Source organism: Dictyostelium purpureum (assembly GCF_000190715.1).
Source record: "Dictyostelium purpureum unplaced genomic scaffold DICPUscaffold_574, whole genome shotgun sequence".
NCBI lineage: Eukaryota > Evosea > Eumycetozoa > Dictyosteliales > Dictyosteliaceae > Dictyostelium > Dictyostelium purpureum.
In genome coordinates, this window is record NW_003519908.1 from 1 (window position 1) to 14,048 (window position 14,048).

Here is a 14,048-nt window from a genome sequence, read left to right on the forward strand (position 1 = left end):
TTTAAAAATAAAAATTTTTTAAAAATAAAAAAATAACAATAGCAATTTGGGTTTAGTTAAAAATTAAAATTTTTTTAAAAAAAAACAAATAAGTGGGGTTATATTCCCTGGGTAAAAAAGGGAAAGGGAGAGGGAAAAAAAAACCTTTTTTAAAAAAAAAAAAAAAAAAAAAAAAAATTAAATTTATTAAAAACAAAATTTAAATATGTTTAATATTTATGTTAGTATACCATTTTATTACTAAACACTCTAATAAATATAAATTAGATCAAATTTTAACACCCTCACAATATACTCTATTTTCTTTTATTACCAATTTTTAAAACATATTGTTTTTTTTTTTTGTGTGTGTTAGTGGGCTGGTGATTTATTGGGGTGTTTTTGATGAGATTATAATAAATACTTAACAATATGCATATTATTATGTTTAAATAATATGAAAAAAAAAGAAAATAAAAAAAACACCTATTATGGATATTAAAAAAAACCTAATTATATAAGTATATTTTATTACTTATATTTATTCTGTATACTGTTGTTATTTTTTTTATTTTATAAAAAAAAGATACATTATTCCTTATAAACAAAGATTGTTATAATAACTGGGTAATTCCATCTCGATAGAATTAAATGAGATTATAAATTTTGAATTTTGTATTACTAAAAACCAAACTAAAGTTGGTATAAAAAAAAAATTGGAAAAACTACTACTACTTGTTAAAAAATGGTATTTTGTAAAAAAAAAAATAAAAAATAAAAAATAAAAAATAAAAAAATAAAAAAAAACTTAAATAGAAAAGGAAATAGAAATAAATAAAATATACTATTTACTACTTACATGCATGTTGTATTTTTAACATTTATAATACAGATAGATAAAGATTATTTTTTTTTATTTGTTTTTTGTAAATCTACCAAAAGTATTTTTTTCTTAATAAACATTTAATGAAAGGAATTGAGTTTTTTTTAAAAAAATAAAAAAAATGAAAAAAAAACAATTGGGTTTACTTTGATATAAATTATATATCAATTTATTTTTTTAATGAATTTCTAACAACTGCTATAGAATGAGCCCCTCCAAAAGCTATATTTGTAACTTTTGAATATACCTTTATATTATTTATATTGATTTTATTTGTTATTATATTTGGTGAGCTATTATTACTATTATCACTATGATTGTTATTATTATCATTATTATTATTATTATTATTAGTATTTATATTATTGCTATTATTTATATTTAATGAACTTAAATCTTTTTCTACATTTTCTATTATTACATTTTTATCTTGATTTTCTTTTAATTGTTGCTTTTCTAATTTTAATTGTTTTTTCTTTTGTTTTAATAATCTTTTTTCTTTTTCGAGTTCAATAATTTCATTTAAATCTATATCTAAATCTTCTTTTATATTAAAATTTCTTTCTAAACCCCATTTGTCTTGTTCGATGATAATTGGAATATCTTGATCATTTTCTTCGTGATTGCCAGTTCTAAAAGTGTCACCATAACCAAAAGTGTAGAGTTTACCCGACGATGTAATAATAGCAGAGTTCCAAGCACCTGCACCAACTTTTTCGACAAAATCACCGGTAGAGTATTTGTCTTGAATGTATTTTTTATGATTCTCTATTGTTTCTTCTGTAGTATTTTCATCACCTTTGCCATAGATTTCATCGAATGCATCGTTAGAGTCTGAAAATGTATGTCTTATATGAACCAATGGTATTAATTTTGGTTTGGTTTGATGAGTGTAGACTTCGCTAAGACCCAAACCACCATCGCTCATATAACCCCATGAATATGCTTCTCCATTATCGGTGACACACAAACTATGATAGTAACCAGTGGCAATATCCAAAACCTTTTCAGAGAACTCTATTTTTGTTGGGTTAATTTGATCTAAATGACTTCCTACACCAAGTTGACCACATGCATTAAAACCAAAACTAACCATTTCACCATTATTTGACAATGCTAATGTATGATTCTTACCACATACTACTTTAACGAAATGCATTTTTGATGTGATTTGAGTTTCTTTCATTTTAGCTGGTAATGTGTGACTTTTAACGCTACCTGTACCCAATTGACCATAACGATTCCATCCAAATGAATAAATTTTACCTGTTGAATCGACACATGAACTATGCATAACACCTGCTCCACATGATACAATTTGCTTCCCAACTAATGATGATACTACTGTTGGTTTGAAACGTGGTGACTCATCACCTAAACCTAAACGACCTGTTGTACCACATCCAAATGTATAGAGCTCACCAAAATTTGATACTATCATACTATGTTGACTACCACATGCTATAGCTACAAATGTTGCACGATCACTATGATTAATTCTTGTTGGTTGATTTCTATTAATTTGATCACCTAAACCTAGTTGACCCCATCTATTACAGCCCCTTTATAATAATAATAATAAAAGTTAATTTATTAATCTTTTTTTTTTTTTTTTATAAAATTTATATATCTTACCAACTATATAGCCCATATGGATTTTCGGCTATGGCTAAAGTATGACTATCACCACATGCTATAGTTTTAATTGAAATTTTAATATCTATTGAAAATTGAACAGGTGATGGTACTATAATAGTTTGATTGCCTCCATTACCACATTGACCAAAATAATTATAACCCCAGGAATAAACTAAACCATCCTCATTACTATTTGATGATACTTCTAAAATTGAATTCCTCTTTCCATCTTCACTGTCGCTAGATGATGATGAAGATGTTGATTCATCATTTTCATCATATGATTCGTTACTACTTGATGAAGTTGATTCATCTTCACCCTCTCCGAATATCCAACGATCCATTGCATTGGTACTACAACTGATCCAATTTGCAACAGATGATATCATTATATTATTTTAAATTTAAAATACAATATAATATTTTGAAATAAAAAAATTTTAAAAAAATTTTAAAAAGTTTATAAACCGAAAAAAATTAAAAAAAATTAAAAAAATTAAAAATAAAAATAACTTTTTTTTTTTTTCTTTTTTTTATTTTAATTAATCACATTTTTAAAAACAAAAAATCTATTTCGATCGATTGATTTATTTCAAAGTTTTAAAAAAAAAATTAAAAAAATATTTTATATATAATTTATTTACAAAAATAATTTTTTTTTTATTTTTTTATTTTTATATTAAAATGATATAAATATTAAATAAAATTAAAAACAAATTTAAAGATAATCTAAAAGAGTTATTTAAATTAGAAAATTCATTTTCTTCTGGACTTTGTGGTTTTTCTGGTGTTTCTGGTGCTTCTGTTGTTTCTGGTGTTTCTGTGGGTTTTGGGTAATAATAATTTAAATAATCTTGGTATTCAAAGGAATTTGGATCCAACCCGGTGCATTGAGTGTTATTGGCATATCTTTCGTCAACAATGACTTCTTTACAATTTGAACATGTTCTATCTGGTCCGCAAGAGTAAGTGAAATATTTGTCACCAATACAAAAGTATTTTCTATATTCACCAAGGTTTTCTAAGAAACATGAATTGTTGTGGAAAGATCTTATTTTTATGTAGTCACAATCGTTGTCAAAAATGGTTATTGCATTACACATTCCCAATTCTACTTTGGGTTTTGCATTTCGATTGACTGAAAATTTATGATAGTAGCTGGTTGAGGTATATTTACATTGTTCATTTACGTCAAATTCATCTACTTGGATCATTTCTGTTGCATCGGCATCTTGACATGCCTTTTTACTTGTCAGGTCAATTGAATAATATATTTTTCCTTTAGTTCCTTCGAGGTTGGTTTCTTCTATCAAGCCTAAATCTCCGCACTTTGTGCTACTAAACGAAACAACCATATTTGAAGAATTGAAATCTGTACAGTTTTTTTTGGCATTATTATATAGTGTTAATTTTATTTCGTAACCTTTACAATTTAAAATTAAATTAAAAACTATTATTATAAGTAATAAATATAATTTCATTTTTTATTTTGTTTCTTATAAAACACAATATTTAGGTAGTTATTATTTTTTAAAAGTTTTTATTGAAAAAAAAAAAAATAAAAATAATAATTATAAAAAAAATTGTCTTTTTTTTATTATTATTTTTATTATTACTATTATTATTATTCTATTTGGTTTATCAGTTTATTTGATTTTAAAAATATTTTATTTTTTATTATTATTTTATTTTTTATTTTATTTGTTATTTAGTGATAAGATTTAACATTTATTTAAAAGATTAATTTTATTTTAAATTATTTTGATTATTTTGATTATTTAATTTTTAATTTTATTTTTAATATTATTAGTATTAAGCAATTTAAAAAATAACAATTATTTATTATGTTTATGTTTAAAATTGATTTGCAAAATTAATGGTTAATTTAAAATATAAAAAAATTGTGACAAATAAAAAAATTAATAATTAAATTAATAAAAAAAAAAAATTCATTAAATAAAACAAAAAAAAAATAAAAAAAAAAAACAATAACTAAAATAGGGTGAATAAAGTAGGAGTATACATTATTTATTTAAATTAATAGTTTTATATATGTGTGTATGTGTGTGTGTGTGTGAATTTGTTTGTATGTATTTGTGCAATATTGCTTTGAAAAAAAAAAAAATTAATTAAAAATTAAATTATTAAGTGATTAATTTATGATATACATATAAAACACAATATCAATTAGGGAAAAAAAAGAAAAAAGAAAAGGAAAAAGGGTATGCAATTACCCTATGTATTGTTTGTTGTTGTGTTTTGAGACTGTTAATAGTGTGGTTATTACTGTGTTATCATGATAAATAACATCATTGTAAGAAAAATAAAGATTAAATTAAAAAAAAAAAGAATTTTAATAAAATTTTTGATAAAAAAAAAAAAAATTAAAAAAAAAAGGGGGTTCACCCCTTTCATAAAAATATAATTTAATTAAATAAATTTAAAAATATATAGCAATATTATATTTACCCCTATTTCAATTTTTTATACTTTTTTAGATTATAATAAATTATATTCTATATATACCTCCAACATATCTTTATGGATAAATACTTTAATAACAATATCAAAAATAATAGCATTATTGTAATTCATCTCCATTAATTTTTAAAAAAATTCAAATATATATTAAATTATTTGATCCTAATTTACAAAAATAACGGCATCATTTTATTTTAAATTAATTGATTTTAATTAATTAAACAATATTGCTTTTTTAAATATACAAATATGTTATAGAAATATTTATTGCTCTTTATAATAAATAGTAATTTTTTATAGGAGGGTTATAAATCTTGCTATTTTATATTTATATATGTATGTGTGTATGTATTTTAAGTATACTTGGTGATAAAAATAGTATATTCAATAAAATATAAAAATTTTAATCTATAATATAATTATTTTTATTATTATGTTAAATATCTATTAGTTTATTTATTGTTTATTATAAATAAAAAAATGAAAAAATAACAAATAAAGAAGATAATAAATTAACAATTGGTGAATACGATAATTTTGCAGAGAAATTGGCATATTCAGCATCAGCAATTGGTATTTCTTTGATGTTACAAGTGTTTTCACCTATTTTACCAGAGTCAGTAGTTGAAAGATAACAACTACTTGAGCCACATTGGGAATCAGATCCACAGTCATAAATCAAGGTCTCTTTACCGGTGCATACTAATTTTCTAAACTGGGATTCTTTAGTACTGTTAACACAAGTGCCGTTTTGGAACGAGTATACTAAAACACCATCGCAATCCTCGCCAAAGTAGGTATATGTTGTGCAATAGCCTTTGATGGAAACTGGGTTACCCTTTACAGAAGAAATATAGTAAAAATGGTTACCATTGCCGCCACGTACACACTTGTTTAATGGATAGTTCTTTGATGGAGAAACAGTGGCCATTGTTTCATTCTTTCCGGCATTTTTACAAGAGGATTCTGTAGCTGGTCCAACAGAAACCAATGTTTCATTAAAAAAATTTACAAATCCCAATGGAGAGCATTCAGAGCCGGAGTATACAACTTGAGGATCACCTATACAACTTTCTTTAGTGTAAACCAATTTTCTAAATTCCAAAGCATTTGAAATACTATTTAAAAAAATAAAGATAATTAAAACAATAAAGAATTTATTCATTTTATTACTATAACTATTAATAATATTATAAGTTATTATTATGAGCTGTAAAAATTAATTTTTTATTTATATTTTTAAGGTTAAATAATAAAAAAAATTAAAAATAAATTTATTTTTAAAAAAAAAAAAAAAAACCAACAATTACAACTGTTGAAATTGGTATTGTGAAGCTGTGCAGTCCAGATTTAAAAAAAGTTAATTTTATCATTATAATTTTTTTGTGGGTGTGGGTATAAAAAGGATACTCTTTATTTAATGTATTTATTTTTTATTTTTTTTTTTATTTAATTTGTGATAGTGATGATGTGATATAATTTAATTACCATTATATTATTGACCATTTTTTTTTTCTTTATTACATGATCATCCATACCTTCGATATCTACAGGTAACTTCATAGATATACTTCTCTATCATTTAATATCAATCTTATTGAATTATTACTATTATTTATATAAAGGGGGTGTATAATAATTTAACACATATTATCTAATTATAGAAATTTTTCTTTTTTTTTTTTATTTTTTTTTTTTATTTTTTTATTTTATTTTTTTACTTTTTTATTTTCGAGAAAAATATGATAATTATTTATTAAATCTTTAAATAATTTATATTTTATTTTATATTTTCATTTTATATTTTATTTTGGTTTTATATTTATATATATTTTATGTTTATTCTGATAAATTTATGTGTTTGTTGCAAAAAAAATATTATTTTTTTTTAAATTTTTTTTTAAAAATTAAAATTTTTTTTTTTTTTTTTTTTTATAAATTTTCGAAATTATCATTTTTTTTTATTTTATTTTCATTTTAAAAAAGAAATCTTTATATATAAAATGTCAACTGAAACTGGTGTTGAAAAAAGTTTAGAAAACTTAAAGGTTGAAGATAAACCAGTAGCTACTCCAGCTGCTGCTCCAGCTAAACCAGCCATGTATGTATTATAGTTTTCGTTGCAATGAAAATAAAAAAATAAAATAAAAAACAACATCGAAATTTAAAAAACAAATAAATAATCAAATAATCAAACAATCAAATAATCAAACAGTCAAACAATCAAACAGTCAAATAGCAAACATATAAATAATCAAACAAAAATAGAAAAATATAATTAAATACTAACTTTTACAAAATCAAAATATAGTGAATTAAGTGAAAAAAATAAAGAAAGATTAGAATTAATTAAACAAGTTGGTGAAGAAATTATCAGCGAAGAAAGTTTAATTAGATTGTTAAATGGTAAAGAAAGATTAAGATGTTATGATGGTTTTGAACCATCTGGCAGAATGCACATTGCTCAAGGTATCTTAAAATCAATCAATGTTAATCGTATGACCAAAGCTGGTTGTACCTTTATCTTTTGGGTTGCTGATTGGTTCGCCATGTTAAACAATAAAATGAATGGTGATTTAAATAAAATCAGAAAAGTTGGTCAATACATGATTGAAGTATGTATATAAATATAATAATATAACCGTATTATTATTTATATTAATTATTTTTTATTTTATTTTATTTTTAGATTTGGAAGGCTACTGGTATGGATATGGAAAATGTTGAGTTTTTATGGTCATCAGACGAAATTAATAAAAATCCAAATGATTATTGGTTAAGAGTTATGGATATTGCTCGTAAATTCAATGTTCCACGTATCAAGAAATGCTCACAAATTATGGGTAGAAATGAAGAAGATGATTTAATGTGTGCTCAATTATTATACCCATGTATGCAATGTGCTGATATCTTTTACTTAAAAGCTGATATTTGTCAATTAGGTATGGATCAAAGAAAAGTTAATATGTTAGCCATTGAATATTGCGATAAAGTTAAAATCAAGAACAAGCCAATCATCGTTTCACATCATATGTTAAGTGGTCTCAAAGAAGGTCAAGAAAAAATGTCAAAATCAGATCCAGAATCTGCCATCTTTATGGAAGATACTGAAGCTGATGTCAACACTAAAATTAAAAAAGCCTACTGTCCACCAGGTATCATTGAAAAGAATCCAATCCTCGACTACACCAAACATATCGTTTTCCAAAAAGTCGAATCTCTCACCATCAACATTAAAGATCAAGGTGAAGTTGTTTATACCTCATACCAACAATTAGAAGATGACTACAAAGCTGAAAAGATCCATCCATCTGAACTTAAACCAGTCATCGCCAAAGCTATCAATGCTATGTTACAACCAGTTCGTGATCATTTCGCCAATAATCCAGAAGCTGCTGCCCTCCTCAAAACTGTTAGATCATACGCTGTCACCAGATAAGATAAAAAAAAATTAATACAATTTTTATTATTAATTTTTAATCTCTTTTTTTTTTCTTTATCCTTTATTATAAATATTAATAAAATTTAAAATTAAAAAAATATATATTTTATGAAAAATGTATCTGGCTACTTTTTTTTTTCCTATAAATCTATTTTGCAAATTAATTTTTTTTTTATTTTTTTTTTATAATTTTTTATAATTTTATGTTAATTTTTTTTGGAACTGACATATAACTTTTTTAGATTTGCAGAATCACAAAAAAAAAAAAACAAAAACCAAATTTTTTTTTTTATTATCATTTAAAAAGTTTTATCAAATAAAAAAAACAAAAACAATATAAACATACAATGGATTCCAACAAATATACTATTTTTTTAAAAAATATTAAGGTAATAATCTTTTTTTTTTTTTTTTTTTTTTAAAAAACTAACTGAAAATATTTTAGTATTTAAATAAAATCAGAAGAACCAATATGATATTGAATAAAGAAAGATATTTTTCACAAGTAAAGAACCTTTTAGACAATTCAAAACACTATATTCCCCATCTTAGCCACCAAAAATTGTTACTTTTCAATGATACAATTTATTATTATGAATGTTTAGTAAAAGCCCATAATAACAATTATAATAATAATAATTTTTCAATAACTCAATCATTGTTAACCATAAATAATTTTTCGTACGAATTAAAAAAATATGTTAATACAATAATCATTTTTTTAAAATGCAAAATATTAAAAAGAGATTACGTTATTGACATCCTATCTAAAGTTTTTGGTAATAAATTTGCTAAAATTCTTATTGATAGTATAGATAGAGTTCTCGGAATATCAATCCAACCAAGAGTTACAAAAAATTCTGCCTATAATATGATACAAAGAAAAACTAATGAAATCTGTGCCTTTTCACTTTCAAACAAAATAGATTGTGTGTCAGCCTTTTATTTAAACTATAAAAATAAATAAACTACCTTTCTCTCCATAAAAAAATCAGTGTTTTTAATAAATTTGGATTTTATTTTTTATTTTTTGTGCGTGTGAAATTAATTTTAAATTTTAGTAATGATGAAAAGAGACAAACAGTTTAAAATATTTGGTTTTTACTTTTTTATAATTTTAATTAAATTAAATCAAATTAATCATTGTAAAAATCTACTAAAAAAAAAAAAAAAAACAATTAAAAAAAAAAAATAATTAAAAAAAAAACAATCAATCATCAAGATTTTTTTTTTCAAACACTATTTTTTTAAATTATTTTTTTTATTTTTTTAAATTATTTTTTTTATTTTATTATCATTTTTCATAATTACCAATGAAAAAAATGATTGATTAAATATATAATAAATGTTTTTTAATAAAATATCTTAAAAAACTTCGTCCTTTAACCAAAAGATTTGGGTGATTTATTATAAAGAGAAAAAAAACGAAACTAAAGAGAAATATTTCTATTATTTTTTTTATTTTTTTTTTTATTTTTTATTTTTTATTTTTTTACCTTATATTTTTTTTTTAATCATTACTATTATAATTTTTTTTTTTTTTTTGATTGATAAATCTTATTAAAAAAAATAAATAGATACAAATAATTATAATTATAAAATGATAATTAAAAAAAATATTGGTGGAACTACAATTTGGAATTTTGAAACTGATAATTTAGAAATTGAATTTAATTTGATACCCAAAGAGAAATCTTTGGAATCCAGTATCTTTGTTAACGGATATGGCCCATTTCAACACTCTGTTAAAGACTATGTAACAAGTTTTACTGTTGGTAATGACGACTATAAAATTGTATTACCTAATATTACAAAAGGAGTAAGTAAATAATTAATAATTGATAATTGATAATTAAATTTAAAAATACTAATTAATTTTTTTTTTATATTTTAATTTTTACTTTTTTTAATTTTTTTTATAATAGCAAAACCATAGACATTTATATAGAAACAATATCGATGTAATGAATGGCCAAAAGTTTTCTTTTAAAAAGAGTATTCACAAAACAAAATGGAGAATGGTATACATATCATGTATTGTTGGCGCTGGTTTAGCATATTACATTTATAAATCTAAAAAAATTAATAAATGTAAAAATGCAAAGTTTAAAATTAATAAAGAAAAAGAATTTAGCGAATCTAGAAATGATATTAGTTACCACAACAATTTATTAAACAGAGGAATAGAGCTAAAGAAACAAGTTAGTATGGAAAGTATTAGATCTGATATCGCCACTATAGCAACAACAACAACAACAAATAAAGATGAAATCAAAACTGATAATAATAGTACCAGTGTAAACAACAATATCGAATCAAATAGCACAATCAGCGAAATAAATAATAATGAAACAACTACTGATGATAATAATAATAATAATCAAACCACAAATAATGAAAACACAAATAATGAAGCTACAAATAATGAAACCATAAATAAAGAAATAACAGTTAATGAAATAATTACAAATATTGAAACTAATGAATCAATATCTACAACAGCAACCACAATAAAAGAAAATGAAATGGAAGAAAATAATGAATCTAAAAATAGTGAAGTAATTCCCGAAGCTAATATTAGTACTACCGATAAAAATGAAGCCCATGTTGATGAAAGTGTTTCTACAACTTTTGAAAAGCCTCTAGAAAGTGAAATTAAAAATGAAGACGGTCACGATGCTAAACTAAGTGAAGAGGCAAATCAAGCTAAAGATAACCTCTTACCATTAGAGCCAAATAAAGAGCAGGAAGAAGGGGAAGCTATTAATGAAACATTATCACAAACCGTTTCTGTGGTATTAGAAGTTAAACAAGTAAAAGAAGAAAATGTTTTAAATAGTATCACTACAAGTAACGATTCAGATACAATCACCAACAATAATGACTCCTAAAAATAAAATAATAATGTGGAATAGAGGGCTGAAATTAGCAAATCACTATTTACTATATATTAATAATAAACCAATGTAAATTTGTATTTATAGAATTTTAAACAAAAAAAAAAATAAAAAAAAAAAAAAAATTAAAAAATAAAATATTTGTAAATAGATTTGTGTGGTGGGGGGGTAAATTTTTTTTTGAATTTTATTTTAAATTGGTGTTAAAAATAGAATCAAATCTGATTTATAAAATAAAATATAGATTTAAAAAAAATTAATTTTTTATATTTATAAAAAAAAAAAAAAAAAAATTATAAAAAAAATTTAAATAAAATTATTAAAAAAATATATTTATATAAATTATTATAAAAACTTGAGCTTTTAAATATTTAAACAACTTTTGAGTTTAGATTTGTTAATTATCCTAAATATAATTAAAATATATATTGTCAACTCTTTTAATTGACAAGGTTGTTGATATATATAATTTTTATTGAATTTGTTCAAAGTAATATTAAAAATAATATAATAACAAGCAGTTTTTAAAATTCAAATAAAAGTTATTAATATATTTATTTGAAAAAACAAAGTGGAATTATATACAATACAAAAACTCTATGAATTTTCAAAAATAATAAAAAATACCCCTCCCTAAATTTATATGTATTTTTATAAATGTAAAATATAAAAAAATTAAATTTATTGAAAAAAAAAAACAGAATGATTAATAATTTTAGATATACACACACACATGTTCAACCACCACAAAATTATAACCTTCAATTATTGAAATCGATTTAAAATGTGTGAAGAGAGGAGAAAAAAAAGTATAAATATTTACACAATATATTTTTAAAAAATGAAGATTCACATTTAATAAATAAGGCATGTTTTTTTAAAACTTTTCAAAATAATCATTATAGTGATATATAGTTTTTTAAAAAATTGAAATTTTTTTTTTTTTTCAATATAAGAAATCAATTATTATAAAAATATTTTTTAATTAGCTTTGTGAATTTGATTGTAAGAATTTTAAACGATGTGTTTACTTTTCTAATCACTCCACTATTTATTAAATAATTTATTAAAAAGGAATATTATATAATTATAATAATTTCGTTGAAGGCATCATAAATTTATTTTTAAATTTTTCGATTTTTTTAAAAATTTACCAAAATAGTTTTCATTATATTTTATTTTATTTGAATATTATGATTGAAAAAAAAAAAAAAAAAAATTAAATTATCAATTTCTACAATTTTGAGAATTTTTTTTTTTTTTTTAATTTTAATCTTAGGGTGCCTCTTTGATTACAAAGCTAACGTTCCCAATTTGGAAAAATAAATATCTTTTTCCATTTTGGGAAATAACCTATTATATTGTGCAACTCAATCATGAAAAATTAAAATCAATTGATTATATTTTATACACTCCTCCTATCAACCAAAGAAAAAAAAAAAAAATAAAAAAATAAAAAAAAAGTTTGTTTTTTCAAATGGTTGAAAAAAAAAAAAAAAAATCATCTATTGATTAATAAAAAGAGTTGAGATAAACATTTATCTAGTTTTATTGATTTATTATTATTTTTTATGTAATGTATTAATTTATATGTAAACTAAAAATAACAACTAAAAATATAATTTTATATGTATTATTTTTTATTTTTTTTTTTTATATCTTCGTTGGTTTTATATTATTACGGAAAAAAATAAATTGTTAAAAATAAAAAAAGAGCCTAAAAATATAAAATACATAATGTTCTCTTGCCCAAAATCAATAAATAATTAATACTGTGAAGAAGTTAGTTATAACTAATTATATAATGGGGAATTTTTTATGTTTTGTAAAATTTTTAATAAAAAAAAAAAAATCAATTTGGCGAAACTTAAAAAAAAACCCCCCTCTCCCAAAAAATTTTTATTGATTGCTTCGAAGATATGAACAAGTGTCACAAGCACACAAAATTTTTTATATTGAATTAATTTTTATAAAATCATTTTAATTTCAGATTTATTTTAAAAAACACACACCAATATTAAAATTTTTTTTTTTTTAAAACAACACAATGCTTTTATGTTTTTGTAAAAATCATAAAAAAAAAAAAAAAAAAAAAATTCAATCCTATTTTTATCCTCTCTTTTTTTGTTTCTAAAAATAATAAACAATGTGTACCCAAGATTTATTAAATTGATTTTTTTTTTTTTTTATTTTTTTTTTTATTTTTTAAATTTAAAATAGTTTTTTTTATTTTTTTCCTTATTTTATAATTACACAACTTTATTCCAATATCTTTTTATTTAAATTCACACCCAAACACACACATACACACACACAAAATAAATAATAATATTTATTCATTTTAAAAAAGCTCTCACACTTTTTCAAAAAAGTTGTATTCAAACTAAAATAAATCAATTATTATAATTAAAATATTAATTTTAATTTTTAATTATTTTTTTTTATAAAATTAAAAAACAATTAATCAACATTTTTATAAATTCAACAAGAATTTAATTTTAAATATTTTATTTTTATAAACAATATATTTAGATAAACTATAAATTATAAAATAATAAAATAATTCAATATATACCAAAAAAAAAAAATACAATCAATAATTGTTCAAATACATCGCTATATTATTTTTTAAAATAATATTGTGATTGTTTTTATTTTCAATTTCAAAATTTTTAATCTTTTTTTTTAAAAATTATAAAAAATAAATTATTTATTAATTTTTATACCC

At 21.2% G+C, this 14,048-nt stretch overlaps 6 protein-coding genes across 6 annotated transcripts; 3 read left to right on the forward strand and 3 right to left on the reverse strand.

Moving 5' to 3' along the window:
• Window positions 1–1,031: 1,031 nt before the first annotated feature.
• On the reverse strand, window positions 1,032–2,889 carry DICPUDRAFT_159521 (uncharacterized protein; the record flags this gene model as incomplete). The annotated part of the gene is made up of 2 exons (XM_003294469.1): window positions 1,032–2,424; window positions 2,498–2,889. The coding sequence occupies 2 exons, from the start codon at window positions 2,887–2,889 to the stop codon at window positions 1,032–1,034; spliced, it is 1,785 nt and encodes a 594-aa protein (XP_003294517.1).
• A 249-nt stretch (window positions 2,890–3,138) lies between these two features.
• DICPUDRAFT_99986 (uncharacterized protein) lies at window positions 3,139–4,353 on the reverse strand. Its single transcript, XM_003294470.1, has one exon. It carries the CDS (start codon window positions 3,979–3,981, stop codon window positions 3,175–3,177), a length of 807 nt encoding a protein of 268 aa, XP_003294518.1. The 5' UTR covers window positions 3,982–4,353; the 3' UTR covers window positions 3,139–3,174.
• A 1,094-nt stretch (window positions 4,354–5,447) lies between these two features.
• On the reverse strand, window positions 5,448–6,146 carry DICPUDRAFT_84987 (uncharacterized protein; the record flags this gene model as incomplete). Its single annotated transcript, XM_003294471.1, has 1 exon — window positions 5,448–6,146. One exon carries the CDS (start codon window positions 6,144–6,146, stop codon window positions 5,448–5,450), a length of 699 nt encoding a protein of 232 aa, XP_003294519.1.
• Window positions 6,147–6,984: 838 nt separating this feature from the next.
• On the forward strand, window positions 6,985–8,420 carry DICPUDRAFT_159524 (tyrosine-tRNA ligase; the record flags this gene model as incomplete). The annotated part of the gene is made up of 3 exons (XM_003294466.1): window positions 6,985–7,082; window positions 7,293–7,596; window positions 7,671–8,420. The coding sequence occupies 3 exons, from the start codon at window positions 6,985–6,987 to the stop codon at window positions 8,418–8,420; spliced, it is 1,152 nt and encodes a 383-aa protein (XP_003294514.1).
• A 475-nt stretch (window positions 8,421–8,895) lies between these two features.
• Window positions 8,896–9,390, forward strand: DICPUDRAFT_84989 (uncharacterized protein; the record flags this gene model as incomplete). The annotated part of the gene is made up of 1 exon (XM_003294467.1): window positions 8,896–9,390. One exon carries the CDS (start codon window positions 8,896–8,898, stop codon window positions 9,388–9,390), a length of 495 nt encoding a protein of 164 aa, XP_003294515.1.
• Window positions 9,391–10,023: 633 nt separating this feature from the next.
• DICPUDRAFT_159526 (uncharacterized protein) lies at window positions 10,024–11,314 on the forward strand (the record flags this gene model as incomplete). Its single annotated transcript, XM_003294468.1, has 2 exons — window positions 10,024–10,242; window positions 10,349–11,314. The coding sequence occupies 2 exons, from the start codon at window positions 10,024–10,026 to the stop codon at window positions 11,312–11,314; spliced, it is 1,185 nt and encodes a 394-aa protein (XP_003294516.1).
• Between the last annotated feature and the right edge of the window lie 2,734 nt (window positions 11,315–14,048).

Excerpts from the sequence above, each read along its gene's own strand:
- DICPUDRAFT_99986 (XM_003294470.1), bottom strand. The coding sequence starts at position 3,981 with ATGAAATTATATTTATTACTTATAATAATAGTTTTTAATTTAATTTTA.